Here is a 27,008-nt window from a genome sequence, read left to right on the forward strand (position 1 = left end):
CCGCCTTCATGGTATACCCGGGGTGGCAACCATTTGTGAATGAAGGGTCTGCTGGTTAAGGGAGATGGGCAGGGGTGGCACCTGAGATGGATCTTGGATCAGCCCTGTGAGAAAGGGGGCAGGAGCAGAACGGCCTGGACGTGCCTGGGAGGACACTAATAGTGGTTGCGTGTCCTGAGCTGTCCCTTGAGGGGTATGTGTGTCATAGAGGGGCAGGTCTGCAGGTAGGGCTTTGGCTGGCCATTCTGCTGCTGTGAGGGCTTCATTCCCAGCACCAGAGCAGGGCCTTCTCACTGAAGGGACAGTGTTGAGTGAGTGAGGGACTCTCATTGTTGAAGAATTTTTTAGTTGTTAAGTCGTGTCTCATTCTTTTTGTGACCCCATGGAGCCCGTGAGGCTCCTCTATCCATGGGATTTCCCAGGCAAGAATACTGGAGTGGGTTGCCATTTCCTCCTCCAGGGTATCTTGCCAACACTGGGATTGAAACTGCATCTCCTGTGTTGCAGGAAGATTCTTTCCACCGAGCCACCTGGTAAGCCCGTTGAAGAATTTAGAACGTGCTAAAGCAGAATTTAAAGAACATATCAAAACGTTTTTAAAATGCAATCTTAAAAACTGCAGTCTTAGCTTATTTTTCCTAGGTCAATCAAGAATTAGAAGCACACCCCACACCCACCCTCCCCCTCTCAGTCTCTAAGGTGCTTCCTGTCCCTAGCCTCACACTCTGTTCCTTAGAACCAACTAGAGGGGCCAGGTCTCTCCTGGGGACCTACACCTCAGGAAGGTCTCCCCTGCCTCCCTACATAGCTCCCTGAGAGGCTCTCAGAAGCCAAAACCCAGGCTGGCCTGAGGCGCTTCTTTAACAGCAAAGCCGCAAACCGCTACTCCCACGTTTCACTGGCTGCGTCAATTTTATGCTGTCACTCGAACCCACTACAACTTGGGGGAAAGCTGACCACAAGCCCAGAATAGGCAGCCCTGTCCTCCACACCCGACTGCTCACAGGCTCCAAACAGAACCAGCGCGCGCTGTTCCCACCCAGAAACCGGCCCGAGGCCGGCAGAGTCCCACTCGATAGCCCCTGATCTGTACCAGTGATAAGCGGGAGTCCGGATTCTGGCTGCCAGGAGTTTCATCAGAATCTGCTCAGCCGCCCCTTCCTGGAAGCTCAGTGGCCGGTGTCCATCAGTGCTTTCCCATTGGCCCCGCGAGGTACCCCATCCCACTGCAGCCTCCACCCTTTTCGACCCTTCGCTTGTAAATAGACCCTCTCAAGTTGCTGCTTGCGAAATTCACACACCAGCGGAGCAGCCAGGTACAGCAGCGGTCCTGCGTACCACACGCTTTGCGCGGCGCCCCGCCCCCGCACGGAAACCCCGGGAGAGGGCGGAGCGTTAGGTCTCCGCAGCCTGCGGACGAGCGCAAGTGAGGCCCGCGCAGCCCATTGGCGCAGCTGAGTGCGGGGGTGGGGCGCGGCGCGGCGGCGTAATGGCGGCGGCGGCGGAGGAGGCCGGCTGCAGGCGAGTGGGCTTCGTGGGCGCGGGCCGCATGGCGGAGGCCATCGCGCAGGGCCTCATCCAAGCAGGTGGGGCGCCACGGGCGTAGGACGCGTGGGGACCCCGGGCTCGGGGCCAGCGGGCGTCCGAGACAGGCCTGAGGTGGGAGGGGCGGGCTTACCTGTCCCGTGCCCACCTGCCCCGCGGATCCCAGAGCAGCGCGGCGCCCTAGACGCAGGGGCCCCAGGGTGGAGCTCGCCAGCGAGCGTGGGCCAAGACGGCTAGCGGACTCTGCCTTTCCTCTGGGAGCGCGGCTGGAGGGGATATAGTGGAGAAGCTCAAGGTCAGCCGTCCGCACGGTAACCGCGAGGCGGTCGGAATTGGGATGCGCTGTTAGAAAGCATCACTACGAACAAAGCTAGTGGAGGTGATGGAATTCCAATTGAGCTATTTCAAATCCTGAAAGATGATGCTGTAAGAGTGCTGCACTCAATACGCCAGCAAATTTGGAAAACTCAGTACTGGCCACAGGACTGGAAAAGGTCAGTTTTCATTCCAATCCCCAAAAAAGGCAATGCCAAAGAATGCTCAAACTACCACACAATTGCACTTATCTCACACGCTAGTAAAGTAATGCTCAAAATTCTCCAAGCCAGGCTTCAGCAATAGGTGAACCGTGAACTTCCAGATGTTCAAGCTGGTTTTAGAAAAGGCAGAGGAACCAGAGATCAAATTGCCAACATCTGCTGGATCATCAAAAAAGCAAGAGAGTTCCAGAAAAACATCTATTTCTGCTTTATTGACTATGCCAAAGCATTTGACTGTGTGATCACAATAAACGGTGGAAAATTCTGAAAGAGATGGGAATACCAGACCACCTGACCTGCCTCTTGAGAAATCTATATGAAAGTAAGGAAGCAACAGTTAGAACTGGACATGGAACAACAGACTGGTTCCAAATAGGAAAAGGAGTACGTCAAGACTGTATATTGTCAACCTGCTTATTTAACTTATATGCAGAGGACATCATGAGAAACGCTGGGCTGGAAGAAGCACAAGCTGGAATCAAGGTTGCCGGGAGAAATATTAATAACCTCAGATATGCAGATGATACCACCCTTATGGCAGAAAGTGAAGAGGAACTCAAAAGCCTCTTGATGAAAGAGAGTGAAAAAGTTGGCTTAAAGCTCAACATTCAGAAAGCTAAGATCGTGGTATCTGGTCCCATCACTTCATGGGAAATAGATGGGGAAACAGTGGAAACAGTGTCAGAGTTTATTTTTGGGGGCTCCAGAATCACTGCGGATGGTGATTGCAGCCATGAAATTAAAAGACACTTACTCCTTGGAAGGAAAGTTATGACCAACCTAGATAGAATATTAAAATGCAGAGACATTACTTTGCCAACAAAGGTCCATCTAGTCAAGGCTATGGTTTTCCAGTGGTCATGTATGGATGTGAGAGTTGGACTGTGAAGAAAGCTGAGCACCGAAGAATTGATGCTTTTGAACTGTGGTGCTAGAGAAGCCTCTTGAGAGTCCCTTGGACTGCAAGGAGATCCAACCAGTCCATCCTAAAGGAGACCAGTCCTGGGTGTTCATTGGAAGGACTGAGGCTGAGGCTGAAGCTCCAGTAGTTTGGCCACCTCATGCGAAGAGTTGACTCATTGGAAAAGACCCTTATGCTGGAAGGGATTGGGGGCAGGAGGAGAAGGGGACGACAGAGGATGAGATGGCTGGATGGCATCACTGAATCGATACTCGTGAGTTTGGGTGAACTGCAGGAGTTGGTGATGTACAGGGAGGCCTGACGTGCTGTGATTTATGGGGTCATGAAGAGTCGGACACAACTGAGCAACTGAACTGAACTAAACTGTGAGTGCATCAGTTCAGTCGCATCTGACTCTTTGCGACCCTGTGGACCGCAGCACGCCAGGCTTCCCTGTCCATCACCAACTCTTGGAGCTTGCTCAAACGCGTGTCCATCAAGTCGGTGATGCCGTCCAAGCATCTCACCCTCTGTCATCCCCTTCTCCACCTTCAATCTTTCCCAGCGTCAGGGTCTTTTCCATTGAGTCAGTTCTTCGTATTAAGTGGCCAAAATATTGGAGTTTCAGCCTCAGCATCAGTCCTTCCAATGAATATTCTGATTTCCTTTAGGATGGACTGGTTTGATTTCCTTGCAGTCCAGGGGACTCTCAAGAGTCTTCTCCAACACCACAGTTCGAAAACATCAATTTTGGGGCTCTCAGCTTTCTTTATAGTTCGAGCGTCACATCCATACATGACTACTGGAAAAGCCATAGCTTTGACTAGATTGACCTTTGTTGGGAAAGTGATGTCTCTGCATTTTAATATGCTGTCTAGGAATGGCAACCCACTCCAGTATTCTTGCCTGGAAAGTCCCATGGATGGAGGAACCTTGTGGGCTGCAGTTCATGGGGTCGCAAAGAGTCAGACACGACTGAGCAACTTCACTCACTCAGGTTGGTCATAGGTTTTGTTTCAAGCAACAAATGTCTTTTAACTTTATGGCTGCAGTCACCGTATGCAGTGATTTTGAAGCCCCCCCAAAAAATAAAGTCTGACACTGTTTCCCCATCTATTTCCCATGAAGTGATGGGGCCAGATGTCATGATCTTAGTTTTCTGAATGTTGAGCTTTAAGCCAACTTTCTGACTCTCCTCTTTCACTTTCATCAAGAGGCTTTTTAGTTCTTCTTTGCTTTTTGCCCTAAAGGTGGTGTCATCTGCATATCTGAGGTTATTGATATTTCTCCCGGCAATCTTGATTCCAGCTTGAGCTTCTTCCAGCCCAGCGTTTCTCATGATGTCCTCTGCATATAAGTTAAATAAGCAGGGTGACAATATACAGCCTTGACGTACTGCTTTCCCGGTTTGGAATCAGTCTGTTGTTCCATGTCCAGTTTTAACTGTTGCTTCTTCACCTGCATACAGGTTTCTCAGGAGGCAGGTCAGGTGCTCTGGTATTACACTATGAGTGCATAAAACAGCATATACGCCAAGTTTGGAAGATTGAGCACACAAGAAGTAATGTGTCTTAGTAATTTTTAATATTGATTACCTGTTGGAAGAATAACATTTTGGCTACCTTAGGTTAAATAAAATGTATTATAATTAAACTTGTTTTTTCCTGATTGTTTAATATGACTACTAGAAGTTGTAAAGTGACATGTATGGGTTGAGTGATGTTTCTCTTGGACAGTCCTAGCTTAGAGTGAGATCTTGTGCCTCTGTTGAGTTGCCTGGCCCCTCTGAACCTACGACTCTCCTTTTGATTTGTTTGCCAGCGGCACTCCACATTTGGAGCCAGATCATCCTCTGTCCTTCACATTGTAGGGTGTTTGGCTCCCTTCAGTGGCTTCTCCCCACGAGAGGTCAGTAACATCTCCAGTTGTGAGAGCCAAAAATGTCTCCAGACCCTGCCAGTGTTGGGGGCAGGCAAAATCATTGGTTGAGAAGATCATGGCATCTAGTCCCATCACTTCATGGCAGAAGGATGGGGAAACAATGGAAACAGTGACAGACTTTATTTTGGGGGGCTCCAAAATCACGGCAGAGGGTGACTGCAGCCATGAAATTAAAAGACGCTTACTCCTTGGAAGGAAAGTTATGACCAACCTACACAGCACATTAAAACACAGAGACATTATTTTCCCAACAAAGGTAGGTCTAGTCAAAGCTATGGTTTTGCCAGTAGTTATATATGGATGTGAGAGCTGGACTATAAAGAAAGCTGAGCACCGAAGAATGGATGCTTTTGAACTGTGGTGTTGAAGAAGACTTTTCAGAGTCCCTTGGACTGCAAGGAGATCCAACCAGTCCATCCTAAAGGAAATCAGTTCTGAATATTCATTGGAAGGACTGATGCTGAAGCTGAAACTCCAATGCTTTGGCCACCTGTTGTGAAGAACTTCCTTGGAAAAGACCCTGATGCTGGGAAAGATTGAAGACCGGAGGAGAAGGGGATGACAGAAGATGAGATGGTTGGATGGCATCGCCGACTCTATGGACATGAGTTTGAGCAATCTCCGGGAGTTGGTGATGGACTTGGAAGCCTGGCATGCTGCAGTCCATGGGGTTGCAGAGTCGGACACGACTGAGCTACTGAACTGAACTACAGCAGGAATGGTGGTGCTGTCCTGATCGTGCTCCACGTTATTTAGGATCTTTATGTGGTGATTATGGACTAGCTTTTTGCCTTTAGCTGTATGTCAAGGTCTAGAGACATGAAAATCATCAGAAAGCAGTTTATTGCAGGCCTCAGTGGTTTACTTGTAAAACTTGGAGTGTTACCTGCTACCCCCAGCTCCATAGAGTTCGTGTTGCCACAGCGCAGGCAACACATGGTGGCTGCCACCATCTGTCCAGGTTGTGGGGTGTATTTCTGCCTTCTTGTTAGACCTTGTAGAAATCTGACCTGTAGCGGATTCTGCCAAACGGACATTCTCTGCTTGGATGTCCCAGCACAGACACACCCATAGACACCCTCTTCCCAGGGTTCACCGTTACCCTGCACCCTCCCTTCCTGGGCCTCCGTACCCACCATGCCCCCTCCCCAGCCTTCCCATTCCCAGAGGCAGCAGTCCCTGGGATCCGTGTCCTCACAAGACAGGGCGAACTCCTGGTCCCTGTGTCCAGCAACGCGTCTGGGCTTGGCAGCAGCAGCAGGTATGTGGTGACGACTGCCGGGTAGAATCAAGTGAGGCTGGTGGTCTGGTCTGGTCGCGGCCAAGTGGAGCTGCCCTGCTGAGCTCCTGGCTTCCTGGAGAGGCTCAGGATGGCCCAGGTGTGGCTGAGCCTCAGAGACTTGCAGACCTGGCAGGCTCGCTCCACCGCCCCGCCTTCCTCACTGACACCCCCGCTTTTCTTTGCCTTTCCCTCCAGGAAAAGTGGAAGCTGAGCACGTGCTGGCCAGTGCACCCTCCGACAAGAACCTCTGCCGTTTCCGGGTGAGCCGGGCAGCTCCCAGGTGGCTCTTGGCTCCTGTCCCTCAGACGCTCCTTGGGGCCAGGGAAGTCTGCTTACTTGGCTAAAGTTTTGAGATGGCCTGGGCTGGGGAAGGGGAGGTCAAAGTCCAGAAGGAATGTCAAGGTCGTGGAGGGCCAGGGTGGGGTACAGGGGTGTGTGTGCTGGGTGGGCAGGAACATCATGGGCACTCATGGGCTCAGAGGGCTTGAGGCCGTGCTGCCGTCAGGGCCCACCTGAGGTTGGGTCCTGAGCTGGGATGGGTGGTCTGGCCACTGGGAGTAGAGCCATCTGCAGCGGGGGTGCTGCGGTCTGGAGGATGCCCGCTGACAGGCCTGGCCCCGGCGTCCCTGCTGCAGGCCATGGGCTGCCAGACCACCCACTCCAACCCGGAGGTGCTGCACAGCTGCTCCCTCGTCTTCTTCGCCACCAAGCCCCACGTCCTTCCAGCTGTGCTGGTGGAGGTGGCTCCTGCCGTCACTGCTGAGCACATCTTGGTGTCCGTAGCCGCCGGGGTGTCCCTGAGCACCCTGGAGGAGGTGAGCGGCCCTTGAGGGTGTGGTGGGGCTGAGATGCTGATCCCAAGCTGGGCTCTGCTGACCAGACTCGACTTCCCACCCTGGACATCCCAGACCGGCTGCAGCTGAGGCCTGGCCCTTCCAGAAGCCGGCATGGGTGGGTTGGGGAGCAGAGTCTCTCTGCCAGCCAGGACAGGCCTCACTGACTGCAGCCTCTCTCTGGCAGCTGCTGCCCCCAACAGCTCGGGTGCTCAGGGTCTCACCCAACCTGCCCTGCATCGTCCAGGAGGGTGCCATGGTGATGGCGCGGGGCCGCCACGCTGGGAGCTACGAGGCCCAGCTCCTGCGGTCCCTGCTGGAGGCCTGCGGGCAGTGCGAGGAGGTGCCTGAGGCCCAGGTGGACGTCCACACCGGCCTCAGCGGTAGCGGCGTAGCCTTTGTGAGTGTGGTGGGCAGCCCTCCCTCTGCAAAGTGGGGCCTTCCCAAGCCCCCGCAATAGCCCCTGTCCCCAGGGATCCGCCCATGATCCTCAGCTGCCCATGTGTGCCCACCCCATCAGTGCCTTCCTGGGCCTTTGAGGCTGGCCCCTTGGCAGACCTCTGGGCTCCAGCCTTGGCTCTGGTGGCTGGCGCCCTGCGTCTTGTTCTGAAGGTGCCCAGCCTTCTCCAGGCTGGGTGCCGAGTCCCAGGGAGGGCTAGCTTTGACTCCCACCCCATCCCCACTGCTACAGGTGTGTGCATTCTCCGAAGCCTTGGCCGAAGGTGCCATCAAAATGGGCATGCCCAGTGGCCTGGCCCACCGCATCACTGCCCAGACCCTGCTGGTGAGACTCTGCTGCACGGCCCAGGGAGTGTGTGGAAGGGGAGGGTCAGCATGGGGAGACGGCCAGCCAGTCTGAGCTGAGACGAGGTGCTGCGGGGGGGTGAGCTGCAGACGGGCTGCCAGCACCGCCCCCCCCTTAACCCCAATGCCTCTCCCCAGGGGACGGCCAAGGTGCTTCTGCAGAAGGGGCAGCACCCAGCTCAGCTGCGGACTGACGTGTGCACACCGGGCGGCACAACCATCTATGGGCTCCATGCGCTGGAGCAGGGTGGGCTGCGGGCCACGGCCATGAGTGCTGTGGAGGCTGCCACCTGCCGGGCCAGGGAGCTCAGCAGGAAGTAGGTGCGGGCCACGCCCCTCCCCTGTGGTGGCTTGGGTCCCCTCTGTCCTGCAAGCCCTGCAGGGAGGAGGGGCCCTGGCCTGCAGGGAACACAGCAGGGTGTGGCCCGTCCCTGGACCCTAAGCTCCTGGCAAGGACAGGGAAAGCTGGCCCTGATGACCCTTCCCTGGGTCAGGATCCCTGGAGGGTCCTGTGGCCTGGCCTCTGACTGCAGGATTTGGTTCTCAACATGTCCGTTAAGGGACCAACAGGCCAGGAAAGCCAGAAACATGGGGCCTTTGTTGGGGGGCCGCCCCATCCCATGCAGGCCCAAGTGCTGGAGCCCCGTCCTGCCACCTGCGGGGTGTCTGTGAACAGGGCTGACACATCACCGGCTGCACACTCTGCCGCCCGGCCTCAAGCCTCTCCCAGAGTTCCAGCCTCTGTCCCGCTGGCCCTCAGCCAGGCACTGCTTATCTGACCCCAGCCCTTGTACTAGTTAGAAGGGTCAGCCAAAGTCCATTTCTTCACCTTTTTTTTTTTAACCTTTAAAATGGAAATAAAGATGCTGTCCTATAGCACGGAGCGATCAATGTTTCACTGGTGGTGGATAAAACCAAATCCCGGTGCCTGGAGGCCCATCAGCAAGGCCCTAGGCTCAGACTTGAGCAGGTGGTGCAGATGGGGCTCCCCCTCCATCTCCCATCACTGACTCCCCCCCACCAATGCGTCTGCCAACAAAGTCCCTGGGCCCAGGCTGGAGCCCTGCCCTGAGGCAGCCAGTCTGCATGAGGCGTCTGTGGGCCCATTGCTGTTCCTCCCTGCTTCTCAGGTGGTGTTCTGGAGCCACGTGCTGGATGCAGTTACAAAAGTAAGACTGGGACAGAGCTTGTGTGAAGTGGGCATATTCAGCCTTTATTATAAAGTGAGGCTGGCTGTGAAAAGACCCCTTGACAGAGCAAGCACCCCACAGCCCACTCCAGCCCTCCTGCCCCCAAGATCCTGACCTGCTCTCAGGCCCACAGGCTCAAGGCCAACCCTGCACTAGCAAGGCCCCTTCCTCACCGCAGGCTCCAGGGCTCCATCCGTGGTAGGGCTGTCACCTGGGGGCTTGTTCCCTGGTGTGCGGCCCCTCAGGCAAGGCTGGCCTCACATGGGTGGGTTCGCTCTTCCGACCCCCCTGGTGGGCTGGTATCAGCAGAAGCCACGGGCGGCACTTTCTGCCCCCCGAGGCTGCCAGGCCAGCCCTGAGATCCTGCCTGGGGGTGCTGCTGGCTTAGAAGTCATTACCCTTGCAGCCTTAAAGGTTCAGCAGATGACGGTGAACAGGAGCGGAGAGGCTGGCAGCTGAGATACTGCAGGCCCAGTGGTAACCACAGCAAGGCACTTTGGCCGTCCTCCTCACGGTTCAGAGCTGAGCCCCAGGAGCTGGGCCTGCACTCTAGGGAGGACTTCAGAGGCCCTGGTGTGAGGTGTCCCCAGCCCCACCCTCGACAGGGCCCTGGCTCTTCAAGGCCCAAACCAGCCTGCGCTGTGCCTCGTTCCCGCGCTGCCATGTGGGGCCGGGCGCTGGCCAGAGCCGCATTCTGGGGTGCAGTCTCAGTGCCCCAGAGGGGACGAGGCAGGAGGCTCTGTCCCGACACCCAATTCTCAACATCAACCTCAGTCCCTGCCCAGACCCCAGGGACAGAGGATTAGAGGTGAGACCAGGAACCTGGTGAGAGAGGTGGCACTGAGGACACCACCAGAGACCACCTGGCCCAGTGCCCACCCGGGCTCCGAGTCCGCCCCTCGCAGGGCCCTGCAGGACAGAAGCCCCGCAGGCAGGTCATGGTGAAACAGCGCGCTCGCCTGGGCCCCTGGCAGTGTGACACGCAAGACATCCTGAGGCAGAGGCGCGGGCTGGGTGCAGGCCTGCCGCAGCTGCTAGCAGAGCGAGGGCAGCAGGTGAGGTGGAGGCCTTGGCCAGGGCTGGCGGCCACACCTCCCTTCTCGCCTGGAATCCTCCACACCATCCATCAGCTTTCAGGCCTGACACATACAGGTACACGTGTGGGTGTTTTGACTAGAGGTGGTTCCAAGGAAGAGCTGACGTCCTCGCTTCGGGGGCACCCCTGTGGCCCTGCCACCATGCACGGCCCTTCCCTCCCACAGACACATCACCTGGGTGTGGCCTCCACAGCCCAGGACCACCAGGAGGCGGGGGCAGGTGAAGAGGAGTGCAGAGCACCAAGGCAGGCAGCAGCGCCTCAAATCCAGCCCTCCCTGGGGCTCTGGGCGTCTCTGCCGGGCAGCCCCTGGGAGACGTGGGTGTCTCAGTCTCAGGCCTCCAAAAGGGTCCTGACTCTAGAGCTGAGTGGAGCAGCAGAACAGTGTGGGAGCTGGAGGGTCACACGGAGCCCTCGCCGCCTCCTTTCAAGCTGTGCCACCCAGAAGCCTAATTCATGGCCTGTGGGAAGTGGCTACTTGGCTATGCCCCTGGCAGTGCCAGGAGCGGGGCAGCCTCGGAGTGGAGCTAAGGCACTGAGGGTTGTCCTGGCGTGGCTGGCGGTGCTGCAGGGCTGCTCCGAGATGACGGCATGGCTCCAGGCCCTGAGGCTGGTGGGGTGCAGGGCAGGGGCCTAGGTCTAGCACTCGTCAACCCCACGGAATAAGAGAGCTGTTTAGAATGGCATTTCCTTAAGGAAGATAAAAAACCTAGTGGACAGAAACCTACACCCCTGGCTGCACCCAGAACCTCAAAGCCCCATCCTTCTTTCCAAGCCTCCCTGAGCATCTGCCCTGCCTGAAGAGTACCTGGAAAAAACAGAGTTAATGCGCCAAACCAAAGATGAGTGGTGTGCTTCCCACTGGGACGACCACAGGGCTGTGGTCCATGGGGACTGGACGCCGGGCCCTTGTCCTGGGCAAGTGCTGGGCCACGGGGGCTGGGGGGACAGGAATGTGGCTGGGGGCAGCCCCATGGGGGCCAGAGAGAGAACATGGCTACCTGCTCTGCTAAGCGCTGTGGCGTGTGCCAGGTCCGCGTGGAAGGGAGCCTGGCCGAGCCACGTTTGGGCCTGCCCAGGGAAGAGGGGCGGCTGCAGCCTCTCCTCCAGCTACCCCCGCACCAGATGGGGTGCCATGAAGGGCTGACCCTTCACCAACAGGGCTCCCTTGGGTCAGGCCGGGATCTCTGTCAACCTCTGAGCCTTGGAGGTGGGCCACCCCAGGGGAGGCAAGGCAAGACAGGGTCTCTGTTCCCCCCTCCACGTGCCTCAGGAGGAAGGCCACCAGGGGCTGCCGGGGCGGGCTTGGTCACAGCCCGTCATCAGGAACCGTGGGCGAGGGCCCAATGCCCCCCAGCCTCCGGGCTGTGCTGATGAGCGAGCGCAGCTGCACCAGCTTCAGCGGCCCCACCTCCCGGGGGTCCTGGGTCTCCAGCCACCGCAGCGCCGTCTCCAGACCCCTTACGGCCTCCCCAGCAGTGGGGATGGCCTCCTCCTCCTCCTCTTCTCCTGCCACCGAGGGTAGGCTGGTGGGGAGCAGGGGGCCCCCGGGGACCAGCACTGGAGGTCGGCTGGGGCCCCAGTCCTCTCTGCCATCGTCCGGCAGCCCCCCATCATCATCCAGGTGCAGCCACTCGGCCACCTCCTCTGGAGCCAGGCGCTTGTAGGCCAGGGCTGCCAGGTGCGTGAGGTCACTGAGCACCCTGCTGCGCTCTGCAGCCTCCTCGGCCTGGCCAGCAGGCTGCCCAGTGCGCTCCTCCACCGGCCGGGGCTCGAAGGCGGCCCGCAAGCCCAGCAGCCAGCAGCGCTCAATGCTGCCCGCCTGCACCAGGTCCCAGGAGAGGCCGGCCAGGTAGAGCATGTCCTTGAGCATGAAGCTGCGCATGAAGTCCAGCGGGGACCCCCCGGCGCAGGACACGGCTAGCCGCAGCAGCTCCCGCTTGTACAGCTGCTTAAACGCGGCCACTACCCCCTGCTCCAGGGGGGCGGGTATGTGCGCCCGGCCGCTGCCCCTGCACAGGAACAGCACCCGCACGGCGCCGTCGGGGGTCTGCAGCTCCTCCGGGGGACCGGTGGGCTCGGGCCGGCACCTCCTGCGGGTCTCCTCGCTCCCCTCCAGGGCAGGCATCCTGGCATCAGAGCTGGGGCAGGGCGGGTGGGCCACCAGCAGCACGGCCTTCTGCTGCAGGCAGCTGCGGCGCAGGTAGCGCCTGACACCAGGGACGAACTCCTCGAAGAACCAGCCTCGCAGCAGCGGGCGGCTGAGCCAGGCGTCGGGGCTGTAGCGGTAGGAGGCAGGGAACTTGTCCTGGTTGTGGTGGCGCAGACTTGGTGGGTCTGGCAGCTGCCCGATGACCAGCGGCTTCAGCTTGTGGCTGCCGGTCAGGTTAGCGGCCAGCAGGACTGTCACCCGGTCGCCCCGCCAGCGGCGGCCGCAGCCCCCCGCACCCACGGGCGCGGCCTGCTCTGGGAGCAGCTTCCAGTAGAGGCCCGTGACGTTGGCGTTGTAGATCTGCTCGTCGCCGTAGCCGCCCTCGGCGGGGACTGGAGTACTCGCAGCGCGGTCGGGCAGGGGCCCGGCGCGGGTGGGTTGCCCCGGCTCCTGCTTGACAGGCGGGCCAGGGGCGGGGCCGGCGGCCGCGGGCTCGGCCTCGCCGTAGATGCGCTGGCTGGAGATGCCGTGGCGCTTCTGCCAGCGCCAGAACCAGCCGTGGCTGGCCTTGAAGGTGCATTCGGGCCCGTAGATCTGGCGCGCGAAGGCCTCGGCCTGCGCCTGGATGAGCGGCCCCGACAGCGGCACGCCGTGCTGGCGCAGCGCCAGGAACCACGAGTAGACGGCGCGGTCGATCTCCTCCTCGTTGGCCAGCCGCATCTTCTTGCGCTGCGTGCCCACCTCGCCGCCCAGCTGCTCCAGGAACCAGCGCAGCTTGGGTTCGTCCTTGAGCCAGCCGCGCAGCGTGCCGCCGGGCACGCCGAAGTCGCGGCACACGCTGGCCTGCCGCTCGCCGCCCTTGACGCGCTCGATGGCCTGCAGCTTATCCTTGATGGAGTAGGCCTTGCGGAAGGCCATCTTCACGGCGACGCGGGGCCGCGGCCCGGGCGCGGGGGGCGGCGGCCGAGCGGCGGGGACCGGGGCGGGCGCGGGGGGCCGCGGCGGTTGCATGGGGCATCCGGGGGGGGGTCGGCGACCGCGGCGCGAGGCCGGGACAGCCGGGGGTCCCGCAGAGTACATGGCTGCTGCGGCGACCGCGACGGCAGCGGGGGCGCGGGAGCCGGAGCCATACGCCCGCCGGGCCGGCCGCGCTGGGCGGGCGCCGGGGGCGGGACCGGCCGGGCCCTCCCCTTTGTCTCGCCCGCGGGGCGCGCGCAAGCGCGCTGGGCCCCCGTCCCCGCCCCGCGCCGCGCGTCACTGGACCCCGCCCGCCGAGTCCACCCGAACTGCGGCGGAGGGGAGCGGGGGGGCGGGGCCGGCGCCGTGCCCAGTGGTTTGCTCCAGCTCCTCCCGGAAAGGGCGAGCTCCGCGGGCGTCTCCCACTGGCTTCTGCCCTCGCTCCCGCGTGGATCGTCGCGCGGAGGGCCGGGGCCGCGCAGCAGGGTGTGCGCGCGGGCCGCGTCCCCTGCGCCCCGGAGCGTGGTAGAGCCCGCCGCTTCACTTCCCGTGCGCGGAGCGCGTGGCCCTCCCTTTCCTCTGCCGTCGCGCGCCGTCGATCCCTCCTCGTTGGTCCCCGCGTCCTTGGCTGGCGTGTGAGTACCGCGGCTCGTGCCGCATGGCCCCCGGGCCCAGGGGAGGGGCAGCCCGCGCTGCGCTGGCGGGGGCCGGGCCGCAGTGCCGCGGAATCCGCGGCGCGGGGCCTGCTGCGGGCTGGTGGCCTCGCGGAGGGGCGGGGCGCGCGGGCCACGTGCCCGCCGGACCTCTGCGGCTGCCCCGGCGGGAGGGCGGCGGCGGGGATGCCGGGGCCGCTCTGCCCCTCGCCTCGGTGGGTGACATGGATGTTTGCCCAGCTGTGGCCTGGGCCTGTAGCTTCCCGTTTTCCCGCGTTTGTTGAGCACCTGACTGATGCACGCTGGCTCTGGGCCTGGGGGCCAGGCGCGGGTCCAAGCTCTGTCAAGCTGTCTCAGAGCCTGGACAGTTCACGGACGCGGGGAAGAGTAAGGACGTGATTGCCGGATGACTGAAACACCGTGTTCCCTGAGAGTGGTGAAGGGGCTAAGTTTGGAAAGGTGGTCCGGGCAGTGGGCAGTGTCGCTGGAACGAAGAAGGGAGAGGCTTGTGCTGGAGCCAAGTAGAATGGGGACCGTTGGAGGCGTTCTCAGGTTTGCAGAGCAAAGTGCCTCGGAGAGCAAGAAAGCCGTTTGTGTGGGTGGTCCTTGTCAGGAGAGCAAGTTGACCCTGAAGAGTGAAGAAGTGGGCTGGGCCTGGGGCTGGGAAGGCTCTGGGTCTTGTTTTAGAAGCAGCTCTGACACTCCCAGCTCCTCTGAGAGTCCTCAGCTGGTAGGTGGGCTGAGCTCACGGTGACTACGTCGTCCTTCCTGAGACCACTCTCCCCAGCTCCAGACGCAGGTGTCTGCTGAGAAGTGGTGGCACACAGACTCCAAGGAGCAGGTGCCCTGGGCCAGCTCTGCGGGAAGGTCAGTCCTGAGCCAGCGCCGGGGGTGCCCTCCAGCTCCTCACCTTGGAGCCGCAGCCACTGTGGGCTTCACTGGAGCCTGGGGGGGTGGCGCTGTCCCCTGGCAGAGCCCCTTGCAGGGCGTCAAATTGACCCTGGTCTCTGTCCTGGGAAGCTGGGTGAGGCTGCAGAGCTCAGCACAGCTTATCTCCAGTGTTTGTGCCCTGGTGTCAGGTTTCCGGGGGCTGCAGGCAAGAAGTGAGCTCTGGCCCTGTGCCCATGTTTTGAGATGACATGTGTGATTTCAAGGTGGACCGCAGTGTGACATTTGTGTGAAGGACTGGTGTCAAAGTGAGACGTGGAGTCCCAAGCCCTCACCTACTGGCCCGGGATGTGTCTCCCCCTCTCCAGCCCCTCAGCTGTGTGAAGGGTCACGGGTACTGGGTGCATGCTGCCGGAGCCTCCCCGGGGGAGGGGCGCTGGACTCGGCGGCCAGGGTGGATTGACGGGGCCCCAGAGACCGGGCAAAAATAGCGCCATGCCTGTGGCATTGCGGTGTAGACGGGGCGCTGGCCAGGGTGGAGTGCCATGGACAGCCACAGCATGGGGCCTGAGTCTTGGGGTGCAGGCGCCCCCCCCCCCTTCCTGCCAGCGAGGCAGGTTGGCATTTCTGAGTGGGGCTGGACTGTCCAGGAGTCAGGTGGGAAAGCATCTGAGGACTTAGGGCTGTGGCAGTCACCCCTAGGGAAGGACAGGGGGCATCGTGGCCCTGCAGTTGCCCCGAGGCATAGCTGCCCTCACCAGCCCTCCTGGACCCTGTACACACGGGGCGCTCTGTCCAGCAGCTCTCGGCCAGGCCATACCAGCTGGGGGCCCTGTCTGCACGCACCTCACCACGATTCCCACTTCCTGCAGAAGGTGGGTGGATGACCTAGGAGCCCCTCTGTGTGGCTGCGATAGGGCCGTGTGAGCCCTGGGTTACCTGGAAACCTCCTTTCACCCAGGGACTTGTGGGCCCCCCACTGTGGTGTCCTCACCTTCAGGACCCTGTGGCCAGAGTGTTCTGGGTGGGGCCGCTGCTGGGTCCCTCTGGCACTGCAGGAACGCCCTCCCGCTGGGCGGAGCCCCAGCCTGGCCCTGCTTTGGAGATGGTCCTCTGGGCAGAGCCAGGGTACTTACTCCCCGGGCCTGGGCTGGAGGGCAGGGGTGAGCTGCTTCACTGCCTTGACCCCAGAGCCTGGCAGCCCTCGCAGCCTCTCTCGTGCAAGAGGTCTTGGCCGGCTTCAGTGGCCAGCAGCCTGCCCTTGGCCCTGCAGGGGAGTCAGTGGTCCAGCTGCCCTGAGATACCCTGGTGCCCCGCCTTCCAGCGTCCCTGTCCAGACACTGGCTTGGCCAGCTGGCCTGCAGCGTGTGGTCAGCCTTGCCGGGGTGGCTGGCCCATGCGGTCCTCCTCCTCCCAGTCTTGTGGCACACCCCCTGAGGTTCCTGGTGCACCCCATGTGCTGCTGACCTCATGCTGGCGCTCTCGTGCTGGCCACAGCCTGGCATGAACTGGGGGGGATGGCTGGGTCCTTGGCTCCTGGGCTGCTGCCCCTTGCCAGCTCAGGGCCGGGCGCCCCGTCTGTCCTTTTGTCCCTGAGGCCTGCGGGGATGGTGGCACCCTGTCCAGCATGGGCACTGGGCCTGGGTGCCCATGTGGGGCCCTTCAGTGGGGTCCTTGTCGCCTGCACTTGGTCCAGAGGCCTGGACCCTGTGGAGTGGGGGATTCCCCACCCTGCTCCCCGTGGACAGTGGGGTACTGGAGGTGCTGGCTCACGCCCAGGTGGGCTCAGGGCAGAGCCCAGCTGGGGCCTTGGTGCTGCAGGGGCTCCGGTCCCAGGAACCCCAGGACCGGCCCATTTTGAGTAACGATGGAGCGGTGCTGCCCCAAGCGTAGACTTGGCCACCCCCTGGGATTTGGGCGGGTGGGAGGCGGGAGGAGAAGGGGACCACAGAAGATGAGATGGCTGGATGGCATCACCGACTCAACGGACATGAGTTTGGGTAAACTCCGGGAGTTGGGGATGGACAGGAAGGCCTGGCGTGCTGAGGTCCATGAGGTCACAAAGAGTCGGACATGACTGAGTGACTGAACTGAACGGGGATTTGGGGGTGAGCTCTGGCTGTCTTTCTCCTCCACCAAACTTGCCTCCACACCGCCTCACCAAGCAGCTTCAGCAAAGGCCCCCAGCCTGCTCGGGTCACCCTCTCAGACCGCCTCTAACCTTGCTGCTTTCTCTTCATGCTGTCCTAGGAGACCAAAGGGAAAGTAAGTACCCTCCTGCCCCAGGCGCCGGGGCACCGCAGCCCAGCCCCCGTGCCTGCTGCACCCAACACCTCCGGGGTGCCTGACCTCGTCTGGAGTGGAGGCTGGGCCTGGGGGGTAGCCTCTGCTCTGTCCCAGGCCGAGCCAGCCCCAGCCCCGGCAGTAGGGGGGTACCCCTGAGCAGGGGTCAGCCTGCGTTCCTCCACCTGTGGGAGAGCAGGGCGCCACCACCGACCCGGCCAGCCCGGCTCTCAGGCATGTTCAGAAACGGCCCCCTTGCCCGGAGCAGTGGCTCAGAGGGCTCCAAGCAGAGCCTAGCCTGGTGTGAGGAGCCACGTGTCTAGGCTGCTAGGTTCAGGCAGGGTTTCAGCCTGGTGGGCAAGGCTGCTGTGTGAGGGTCTGTAGGGGAGGGCAGAGGGCAGACAGGCCCAGCCTGGTAGGCCCGCAGCCCCTGGGGACAGTGGGTGATGTCACAATGCCCCTGCCCCCTGGGCACCCGGCCCTGCCTCCCAGCACTGCCTCTGCCATCAGCCTGGCCTTGGTAAGTGCCGCTGCCACCCAGGGGGAGGCTCGAGGGGGAAGCCAGGGACCCCTCTAAGCCTGGGGTCCCCGCCCTCAGAGTACAGGGGTCTCCCTGAAGTCCTGGGCAGGTTGGGACTTAGCCTGTGCATTACAGGGTAATTGGAATCGGGTTTTGATTTGGGTTGGGGGAGGATGTTAGGAAAGGGCTGTAGACCCTGCAGGGAGCGGCAGGGAGGGTGTGCCATCAGGGCAACAATCTGCCTCCCCCTGGGGCCTCATCCTGGGTGAGGGCTCCACAGACCTCGCGGTGGCGGCAGGGGACATAAGACATTCTGGGGGACAGCTGCCCAGCCCCTGGGCCAGTTGGCCTGGCGCCTCTGCTTCCAGCACAGGGTTCAGAGTAGGATCTTAGGGGCATGGAGACCTTAGCCAGTCCAGCCCAACTTGAGAACTGGCCAGTGTGGTGTGGGCTTGCAGCCCCTGGTGCATCCCAAGAGCAGGCTGGCTTCCTGGGCGGGGCTACTTCTGGTGGCGGGGGGTGCTTTAGCATTCTGGGCTGCCTGGGCGGGGTCCAGTCTTTGTGGAACCTGATGCCCCAGAGCAGAACGGGGCACCATCCTGCCAGCAGCAGGATCTGGCTGCAGCAGCAGCTTGTGCAGGGGCCATGACGGGAGGTGCGGAGCCCTGTGTCCACCTCCCAGTGTTCTGGAACGGAGCCCCTTAACCAAAAGGTGCTGAAGCGCAGGGACAGGACTCAGGTTCCTGCGCGGCCCCTCAAGGTGCACCCATGGTGGGGGCTGATTGTCTCTTGCTCTGGAGACGGGGTGACCAGGTTCTGCCTGGGCCACTGGGTACCTTCCCTTTTAGATAGTGATTCCCCCTGTGTCCCCGGATTTGGCCTCCACGGGGGTGAGCTCTCACCCTCTACTCCTGGCTGCCCCTTGTCCCTGACCTTCCAGTTCCCCCTGGGAACAGGCCCTGCTCAGGATGGCAGTGTGGCCATGCAGATGGGGGACTCAGGTCAGGCGGGGTGTGCCGTGCGGGGCTGTCCTCTGAGACCACCAAGTCATTTCCGTAGAACAGCTCTGGTGCCTCAGGGGGTTTGGCCAGGCCTAGTGAAAGCACAGGACGTCCAGTTAAAATTTCAGATGAACAGCAACTCACTTTTCAATGGAAGTCTCAACAGTTTCATGGGACAAACTTATTCTCAAGATCATTTGCTGTCGACGTCAAAGTCAGATTAGCTGAGTGTGTCCTGTGTTTTACCTGGTGGCCATTTTTGGGGTTCACAGGAAAGGTTTCCATAACCAAAGAGGTTTGGAAAGTGTTCTCTGGGCCTCTTGGAGAGAGCCTGGGTACTTGTTGGATGAGACAAGTTTTGCAGTTAGGACAATAACACACGCACACGTGCCCCCGCCCCCCCACGGCCCTGCACATGCGTGCTGAATGCCTCCCAAGCTCCTTGTGCATGCTGCCCCAGGGCACCCCATTCGGGAGGCCGAGCAGGGAGGGCCAACTGGGAGGGGCCGTGTTGCAACTGCCCTCTTGTGCTTGCTTTTTAACGCTGCACGCAAGATGAGGAGCCTGAAGGCCTCCTGCGCCCTGGAGACCGTCTGGGAGGACAAGCAGAAGTATGGGGAAGCCGAGCGGAGGTTCTATGAGCACGAGGCCACGAGAGCCGCCACCCAGCAGCTCCTGGCCGAGACGCTGGCCATGAACGGGCCAGGTCAGGAGGATGAGGAGGACAGCGGCAGCAGGAGAGAGCCTGGGAAGAACCTCGACGGGAAGAAGCTGCTGCAGAAAAAGAGGAAGCGCTCCCCAAAGGGCTGGCTCGGCCAGGCGGACCTGGCCCTCGTAGGCCTCTCGGCTGACCACGTCTGGCTGGACAAGCCGCTTTTCGACCAGGCGGAGAGCTTGTACCGCCAGAGGCTGGCCGATGTGGCCGCCCAGGCAGCCCAGCATCCCGTCCTGGTGCCCGGGCCCCCCTGCACCCACGGGAGCCAGGTGGCCTGCCACCACGTGGCCTGGGGCATCTGGGTCAACAAGTCGTCCTTCGACGAGGCTGAGCGGGCATTTGTGGAGTGGTCTCAGGCCCTGCTGCTGGCCACAGAGGGGAGTGGCGCACTGGGGGCTCCCGACACGGGCCAGCAGGCAGCTGCCCTCGATCTGCGCCTTGTCCGCCAGCCCGGTCCACCAGCCAACGGCCAGCCACCACTGGGCAGCCTGCAGGCGCTGGTGCGGGAGGTGTGGCTGGAGAAACCCCGCTACGATGCAGCCGAGAGGGGCTTTTATGAGGCCCTGTTTGATGGCCATCCCCCCGGGAAGGTGCGCCTGCAGGAGCGAGCCAGCCAGGCCGAGGGTGCCCGGCGGGGCCGCAGAGACCGGAGGGGCCGCAACGCTGCGGGAAGCAAGCGCCTCGGGCCGCGGCGGGCCGACGGGGAGGCCCCCTGTGCCCTCCCCTACTGGTACTTCCTGCATAAGGACGCCGAGGCCCCCTGGCTCAGCAAACCCACCTACGACAGCGCGGAGTGCCGCCACCATGCGGCTGAGGCCCTGCGCATGGCCTGGCGCCTCGAAGCTGCATCCCTGGCTCACCGACCTGGTACCCGGCCGGGCCCATCCATGTCCAGCCTGAGACCCAAGTAGGAGAAGCGTGCCGGCCAGGCGCCTGGGCTTCCCAGCCCAGCATGCAACCCCTCCCTGCTCCCACCCTGGCAGGGCTCATCCCAAGACTGCCGGCCCGGCCAAGCGGGCTACCCAAGCAGCTCTCCAGGGATAGGGCTCTGCCCCGGGCACTGCTGCTTCTGGGCTCTGCCTGAGGGGCACTGCATCCTGGTCACCCCACAGGGTCAGGGTGGGCCCAAATGTGTTTCCCTTCTGGCCGGGCAGCTTGCAGAGTCCCCCACAGTCACGGGTGGGGGCAGGGGCGTGCGATGGTGGGTCCTCGTCTCTGAGCCCCACTGGGCCCGGCCCCTCACCCCTTCTGCCATCTCCCCGCCTCCCTCATCTGAAGCCACCTGAGATGAGGTGGGCGTCTCTGGTCCTCCACCTGAGTCTGAAAAATACCAACGCCAACTTGCCTCCTGCCTGTGGATCTGGGGATCTGGCCCCAGAGTGATTTTGTGCGGTGCCAGCTGATTTCTGGGGGGGCAGGGCCTGGCCGAGGAAGGGGTCTGCTAGCCTGCGGGGCTTAGGCAGGTGGGCAGAGACGGGTGGACCCTAGGCAGCCTGGGGGTGCAACAGTAGGGAGAGGGCCTGGGGTGCAGAGGGCCAGTGGGTGTGTGGAGAGAGCTTCCTGGACCCCAGACTCTGGCAGGAGCCTCTCCACCCCTCAGAGGACATGGACATGCCGTTTTGATAGGGTCTTGGCCTTGGTGTGGGGTCTGTTGTGGTCAGATGTTCCCCAGAAGGCCGGAGGCGAGGTGTGGGTCTAAAACAGTCTTCACGGTGCCTCTCGGAGGAGGACTGGGGAGGGTCTCGGGGTCCCGCCCCTCTCGTCACTGAGGTCCAGTGGTGGCCAGGGATCTGCAGCAAAGAGTGTTGGCAGGATCGGGTCCTGTTCGGTTGCACTGGCTGAGGGACGGGCAGCCTTGAGCAGCGGACTTTGCTTGTGAAGTCTGGGCTGTGGCCCAGGTCTGGCGGCTCCCCTGCCCTGCCGAGTGGTGGAGAAGCCGCTGGCTGCAGCCTTGAACGCGGCTGGATCCAGCTCACAGGCCCACCTGGAGCAGCCGGACTCACACTTACCGGTCTCGGGGTGTTAGAGTGTTTGTTTTCTCTCTCAGTTGTCCCACTGTGGTAGTTAAATGCATTACTTACTAGTTGACAAATAAGAATCTTGTTACACATTACTGACACTTACGTGAGGAACAGTTTTTCTGTAACAGATATTCAGTGAAGTAGGTTGGCCTTATTTTGTATTTTTGCAAATCTTGTGTCTGGCTTAATAGGAGGCAGCTGGATTCCTAAACTTGCTGTGCATTCAGTGTGTGGGTGTGTATTGTCTGATCAGTCCAGCCTTGAACAGATACTTGGTGGGGAAAGGGAGGACCTTGGTGACCCCCCGAGGTCCCTGGCCATGCTTTGAGAGTCGCTGGTCTTAGGGACTGGCCTGGAGACCACTGGCCTTAGCCCTGAAAGGAGTCCATACAGTGGGCTTGGGGTTAGGGGATCCCAGGCTCATTGTGGCCCACACGGAGAACCTCTGGTGCTCTGTTCTGGGACCTGCGGCCCTTGCCACCCAGGACTGGACAGCTTGCCCCGCTCCCTTGGGGTCCGGGTCGCCGGAAGGGCATGTGTGCGGGCAGGTCCTAGGGCCTTGGCGTGGGCAGCCTCTCCTCCCGGCGGGCTTTAGTCTCTCTTCTCTTCAACAGAAAAATGGCCACAAACTTCCTCGTGCATGAGAAGATCTGGTTTGACAAGTTCAAATACGATGATGCAGAAAGGAAGTTCTACGAGCAGATGAATGGGCCCGTGGCTGGCTCCTCACGCCAGGTAGGGGCTGCTGCACTTGGGCCTTGCGGTAGCTGAGGTTTGCTTATTTGTAGAAAAAGATTTTAATTGAAAAAAAACAGACAGGTTCTCTCTGCACCGTCTGCAGGAGAATGGCGCCAGTGTGATCCTCCGTGACATCGCAAGAGCCAGAGAAAACATCCAGAAGTCTCTGGCTGGAGTGAGTACTGCCCTCACACCAGGCGGCCTGTCTGGCATTTCCCCCAGCATGGCCTTTGGGGCACCTTGGGGTGAGGCGTGCAGGGCTGCCCACCACACCGCCTGCGGCCTCGCCGAGCTGGTGGTCACCCGGTGCTGCCCGCCTTGCGGTGGCTGCCCCTGCCGTCCCAGGCCTGCGGCTGCCTGCGTGCTGATGCCTGCCCTGTTTCCTCCTCCCGTCAGCTGAGGCTGTCCCCGGAGGGGTGGGTCACGGTGCCGTCGTGGTCGTTCAGGTGCTCAGTCATGTCCAGCTCTTTGCGACCCTGTGGACTGCAGCACTCCAGGCCTCCCTGTCCTTCACCATCTCCCAGAGCTTGCTCAAGCTCATGTCCATTGAGTCGGTGATGCCATCCAACCATCTCATCCTCTATCGTCCCCTTCTCCCACCTTCAGTTTTTCCCAGCGTGAAGCTTTCACAGGGCGTGAAGCTACCATCGTTATTGGAGGCCCAGAGAGGGGCCTGCAGTCCAGCGTGGCCTCCCGGCCCATCTGAGGTCAGGAGGGGAGCACGGCCCCATCCAGCTCTGTCCGTAGCCTGGCTGGGGCACGTCCCTCAGGGATGGCAACCCTGCTGCTCGCCCGCCCAGGGCCGCAGGGTAGTGTCCAGCCTCGGCCTCACTGTCCACAGAGCTGTGCTGCTCCTGGAGACTTCAGGAGAGAACCCACCTTCCTGCCTTTTCCAGCTTTGAGAAGCTGCCCACATGCCTTGGCCTGTGGCTTCCAGCCAGCAGTGTCAGGACTGCACCCATTTCCATCTCGTTTCTTTCTCTCTCCTACCTGTCCCTGATGGGGCCCTTTGTGAAGACACCGGGCCAACTGGGATAATTCAGGAGCCTGCCCGTCCAGCTCCTCAGACCCTCTGCCCTGGGGTCACTTTTCCACAGGGTCGGGGGACTTCGAGGCAGCTCTGTAATGACAAAGCATCACACACCAGGTGACCGAAACAACAGAAACTTGTTTTGACGACCTGGAGGGTCAGAGTGGGAACAGAAGGTGTGGATGTGGTGGGTTCCTTCTGAGGCTCTCAGGAGAGGCCTAGGCATGTTGGTGGCTGTCTTCTTCCAGTGTCTTTCCATCTTCTTTCTGTGAACAAATCTCTGCTGGCAAGGACACCAGTCACTGGGTTGGGACCCCTCTCATGACCCTGTTGTAGCTGATCACCCCTGGGAGGATCCCACTGTTGACAGTGTCCCCCACCCTGAAGCCCTGTGGCGGGGCCTCCAGCCGCCTGGAAAGGGTGCCGGCCCAGCGCTGGGCTTGGGTTGGGGCACACAGGCCCAGCACACACTGGGGCTTCAGAGGTTCCTGGGGGCTGCTGGTGCCAGCCAAGCTGCAGGACTTCTGGGCGCAAAACCTTGGGTGGCACCGCCTGCGCCCGACCGTCGTGGAATGGCCACCTCACTGAGCCCATGGCTTCCTCCTCGGACAGGGTGGGAGGCTAGGCCCGGGGCCTGGAGGCCGTGGGTTGGCCTGTTGCCTGGTCTGCGCTGAGCAGCAGTGTCCTTGTAGCCCGGAACCCATGCCCTGGGGACCCATCAGTGTTGTCGCCAGGGTTGGGTTGGGAGGTTCCCAGGGCCGGGTGGCAGGCACAGCAGGACAGAGGTTTGAGGCTGCAGCCGCCTCGAGGCTCCTGGACCTGTTTGATCCGCTTTGTGGGCGTGGATCCTCCAGGAGGGAGGGCCTGGCCTGGTCATGGAGCCTGAGGCTGGTGGAGCCCTGGAGGGAGGTGGGCTTCTGAGGAGCAGGTGGTTCTGGATCACATCCCCAAGCCAGGCGGCCCGTGGACCCTCCTCGTGGGAATGGCTGCGCTAGCTGAGTTGCCAGCGGAAAGCGGAGATGTGCCGAGGGTGGTCAGCTGTGGGGGGGGCAGGGTGGCCAGCCACTGACCAGAGTAGGAAGGTGGGGGTGGTTGGGGTGGATTCCTGGGCTGATGTGAGGGGTGGTGGCGTCCGGGGGCTGGTCACTGCCCCTTCCCGTCACCAGGCTCCACTGGCCGGCTCTGCTGGGTGCCCTGTGGTGGGAGTGATGGCCCGCGGTACATGGCATCAGCCCAACACTGCCCACTGGCCCTGGGATGGGGAGCCAGCGTCTGTCAGCTTCTGGGGGTGTGCAGGGCACGGAGGAGCCACGTGGCTTCCGAATGGGGGCTTGGTGGGCAGGCTCAAGGCCCCAGGTCTCTCATGACTAGACACTGGAGGCGGGCAGCAGCCATGTGAAAAGGGCCAGGTGCCTGTCCTGGGAGCCGTTCTGTTGGGGTGCAGGGTACACGTGACCACATGCTGGCTCCTGGCGTGTAGCTTGGGCTCGAGTCAAGGCGCCCTGTGGGTGAGCTCCCTGGGCAGTGCCACCTGGGGTAGATGACAGGGGCTCCCCCTCAGGGAGGAGCGGCACAGGCTGTCAGCTGGGCTGAGTGGCTGCCTCACTGGCGCTTTGCAAGGCAGGCAGCCGTGTGGCCTGGGGAGGCAGGGCCGGGCTGGTGCTCCTGCACCACCTGCTCATCCTCCCACCCCCAGCAGGCCCTCCCCTGCTGTCCCCTGCTCAAGGCTGTGCTGCCTGGTCCCCCTGCCCTGGGTCTGGCCGCCTCTGGAGCTGTGAGTCTTTGGCCTCCTCCCTTCACCCCCATAGGCAGCAGCAGCTGAGGCTCTGCACTGCCTCCGTGTTGGGGCTGCCCGAGCCTCCGGCTTCCTGGGCTGAGTTCCCGCTTGGCTGTGGTGCTGCCTCGGCCTGGGGAGCTCGCATAGCTTCCCCCTAGGCTGAGCTCGGGGCTCTGCTTCAGCATTGCTGTGAACGGGGGACCCCGAGGGGCAGGCAAAGCTGTGAGGCCCTCCTCCTCCTGCCTTGCAGAGCGCAGGCCCTGGGGCCTCCAGCGGGCCCAGTGGAGACCACAGTGAGCTGGTCACCCGGATTGCCAGCCTGGAAGTGGAGAACCAGAGCCTGCGAGGAGGTGAGGCCCTGGGCTGATGGGGTGGGGGTCCCTCCCTGGGCCCTACTGTCCAACCAGCATCCCTGTATCCCCACAGTGGTGCAGGATCTGCAGCAGGCTGTCTCCAAGCTGGAGGCACGGCTGAGTGCCCTGGAGAAGAGCTCGCCTGCCCACCGGGCCACCACTCCACAGACCCAGGTGAGGGCCCACCCCCACCAGGGACCCCCGGCCTGGCGCTGAGGAGTGGGGGGGCCCTCTGGGCCGGCCCAGGCAGCAGTGAGGGGCAGGGGCCTGGGGTCCTGCCTGCGTGGGTCTCAGCCTCCACACCGGCTCCCCCCACCACGGTAGCACGTGTCTCCCATGCGCCAAGTGGAGCCACCCAGCAGGAAGGCGGCCACTGCCACGGAGGACGACGAGGACGACGACATCGACCTGTTTGGTAGCGACGAGGAGGAGGACAAGGAGGCTGCCCGGCTGCGGGAGGAGAGGCTGCGGCAGTACGCAGAAAAGAAGGCCAAGAAGCCTGCCCTGGTGGCCAAGTCCTCCATCCTTCTGGATGTGAAGCCTGTGAGTGGCTCACCTCCGACCTTCCCCTCCCCTCCCCATGCCTGGGGCCCTGGAGGGGTCAGCGACGGGCAGGGCAAGTGTAAACTCAGCCTGTGCTCCTTTCCTCTCACCTCAGTGGGATGATGAGACGGACATGGCCCAACTGGAGGCTTGTGTGCGCTCCGTCCAGCTGGACGGGTTGGTCTGGGGGAGCTCCAAGCTGGTGCCCGTGGGCTACGGCATCCGCAAGCTGCAGATCCAGTGTGTGGTGGAGGATGACAAGGTGGGGACAGACCAGCTGGAAGAGGAGATCACCAAGTTCGAGGAGCATGTGAGTGAGGGGGCACACTCGGGGGTGCAGGGGTGTCCCATGGGAACCCCTGGCCAGGCATGCGGGACTTTGGGAAACAAGGCCCCATGTGACCACCAGCCTCCCTCCTTGCAGGTGCAGAGCGTCGACATTGCTGCTTTCAACAAGATCTGAGCGCTGGCCTGAGCCTGTGCAGCCTTGCAGCCAATAAAGACTGAGATTCCAGCCCTCTCGCTCTTGTCTGTCCTGGTCTGGGCCCTGTGGGTGGGCGCATTCAGGGAACGCCCTGGGTCTGCGTCCCTGGTGTGGCTATGTGGGCCCACCCCTCTGCCTGCCCCTCCCATCCCCTTCTCACTTAGCTCTCAGTTGCAAGTGCTATGCCCAGGTCGAGCCCTAATGCATACATTGTCTCCTCCACTTGGTGGGGGGATGGTGGGTCCCCCACCATCTCTACTCTGCCTCCTCTTTTTGAGTTATCCCCGTGGGTATGAAAGTGCCAGCCTGGAACCATCCAGGGAAGAGGTCCCAGTGGCCGTCCTGGCCCTGCTCTTGTGACTATAGATAGTCACCTGTGGGAAACCCTGCACATATCTGTCCATGTCTAGGAAGGAGATGGGGTTTCTTCCCTTAGACCTGCCCCTCTCCCTCCAGCCCTGGAAGGACACCTGCCACACACACACCCACTGGAGAGAGACCTGGGCCCCTGACAGACCCCGGGACACACTACCCCATGGAGCTGTACCCCTCGCCCACCTGTGCCCCCCTCACCCTCTGGTCTGGGCAGGACTGTGTCACTAGTGGTTCCTCCCTGGCGCCGGTGTGACTGGTGAGGAAGAGTGAGTTTGGGCTTCTAAGGCCCTTTAGGATTCCTGTGGGGCTTAGAGTGCAGGACTGGAGAGCCTTCTGTGCCAGCTGGTGGACAAGCAGCCCCTTACTTGGGTTGGTACCACGTTCCTC

At 61.5% G+C, this 27,008-nt stretch overlaps 3 protein-coding genes and 1 long non-coding RNA gene across 10 annotated transcripts; 3 read left to right on the forward strand and 1 right to left on the reverse strand.

Moving 5' to 3' along the window:
- The first annotated feature begins 1,468 nt into the window (after positions 1–1,468).
- PYCR3 (pyrroline-5-carboxylate reductase 3) lies at positions 1,469–8,721 on the forward strand. Its single transcript, XM_015097580.4, has 6 exons — positions 1,469–1,586; positions 6,404–6,468; positions 6,844–7,023; positions 7,229–7,441; positions 7,733–7,825; positions 7,984–8,721. The coding sequence occupies exons 1-6, from the start codon at positions 1,490–1,492 to the stop codon at positions 8,164–8,166; spliced, it is 831 nt and encodes a 276-aa protein (XP_014953066.2). The 5' UTR covers positions 1,469–1,489; the 3' UTR covers positions 8,167–8,721.
- On the forward strand, positions 3,910–4,638 carry LOC132657209 (uncharacterized). Its single transcript, XR_009595044.1, has 2 exons — positions 3,910–3,982; positions 4,236–4,638. It is a non-coding gene; the product is annotated as an uncharacterized LOC132657209 (long non-coding RNA).
- Positions 8,722–9,032: 311 nt separating the features above from the next.
- TIGD5 (tigger transposable element derived 5) lies at positions 9,033–13,447 on the reverse strand. The gene has a single exon (XM_027973349.2). It carries the CDS (start codon positions 13,361–13,363, stop codon positions 11,441–11,443), a length of 1,923 nt encoding a protein of 640 aa, XP_027829150.1. The 5' UTR covers positions 13,364–13,447; the 3' UTR covers positions 9,033–11,440.
- Positions 13,448–13,810: 363 nt separating this feature from the next.
- EEF1D (eukaryotic translation elongation factor 1 delta) lies at positions 13,811–26,276 on the forward strand. 7 transcript variants are annotated; one of them, NM_001009449.1, is given in 14 exon segments: positions 13,826–13,875; positions 21,936–22,056; positions 22,163–22,234; positions 25,117–25,216; positions 25,293–25,393; positions 25,544–25,762; positions 25,878–26,021; positions 26,023–26,030; positions 26,032–26,037; positions 26,039–26,044; positions 26,046–26,051; positions 26,053–26,062; positions 26,064–26,072; positions 26,187–26,276. In NM_001009449.1, coding segments are annotated over 13 exon segments (837 nt in total). In that variant the 5' UTR covers positions 13,826–13,875; positions 21,936–21,939; the 3' UTR covers positions 26,226–26,276.
- The last annotated feature ends 732 nt before the right edge of the window (positions 26,277–27,008 follow it).

The sequence above is a fragment of the Ovis aries genome, chromosome 9 (assembly GCF_016772045.2).
Source record: "Ovis aries strain OAR_USU_Benz2616 breed Rambouillet chromosome 9, ARS-UI_Ramb_v3.0, whole genome shotgun sequence".
Taxonomy (NCBI): domain Eukaryota; kingdom Metazoa; phylum Chordata; class Mammalia; order Artiodactyla; family Bovidae; genus Ovis; species Ovis aries.

Excerpts from the sequence above, each read along its gene's own strand:
- PYCR3 (XM_015097580.4), top strand. The coding sequence starts at position 1,490 with ATGGCGGCGGCGGCGGAGGAGGCCGGCTGCAGGCGAGTGGGCTTCGTG. Across the intron at positions 1,587-6,403 it reads GCAGGGCCTCATCCAAGCAG|GAAAAGTGGAAGCTGAGCAC; the intron begins GTGGGGCGCCAC and ends CTTTCCCTCCAG. Across the intron at positions 6,469-6,843 it reads AGAACCTCTGCCGTTTCCGG|GCCATGGGCTGCCAGACCAC; the intron begins GTGAGCCGGGCA and ends TCCCTGCTGCAG.
- TIGD5 (XM_027973349.2), bottom strand. The coding sequence starts at position 13,363 with ATGTACTCTGCGGGACCCCCGGCTGTCCCGGCCTCGCGCCGCGGTCGC.
- EEF1D (XM_060419916.1), top strand. The coding sequence starts at position 19,012 with ATGCCTCCCAAGCTCCTTGTGCATGCTGCCCCAGGGCACCCCATTCGG. Across the intron at positions 25,394-25,543 it reads CCACCACTCCACAGACCCAG|CACGTGTCTCCCATGCGCCA; the intron begins GTGAGGGCCCAC and ends CCACCACGGTAG. Across the intron at positions 25,763-25,877 it reads TCCTTCTGGATGTGAAGCCT|TGGGATGATGAGACGGACAT; the intron begins GTGAGTGGCTCA and ends CTCTCACCTCAG.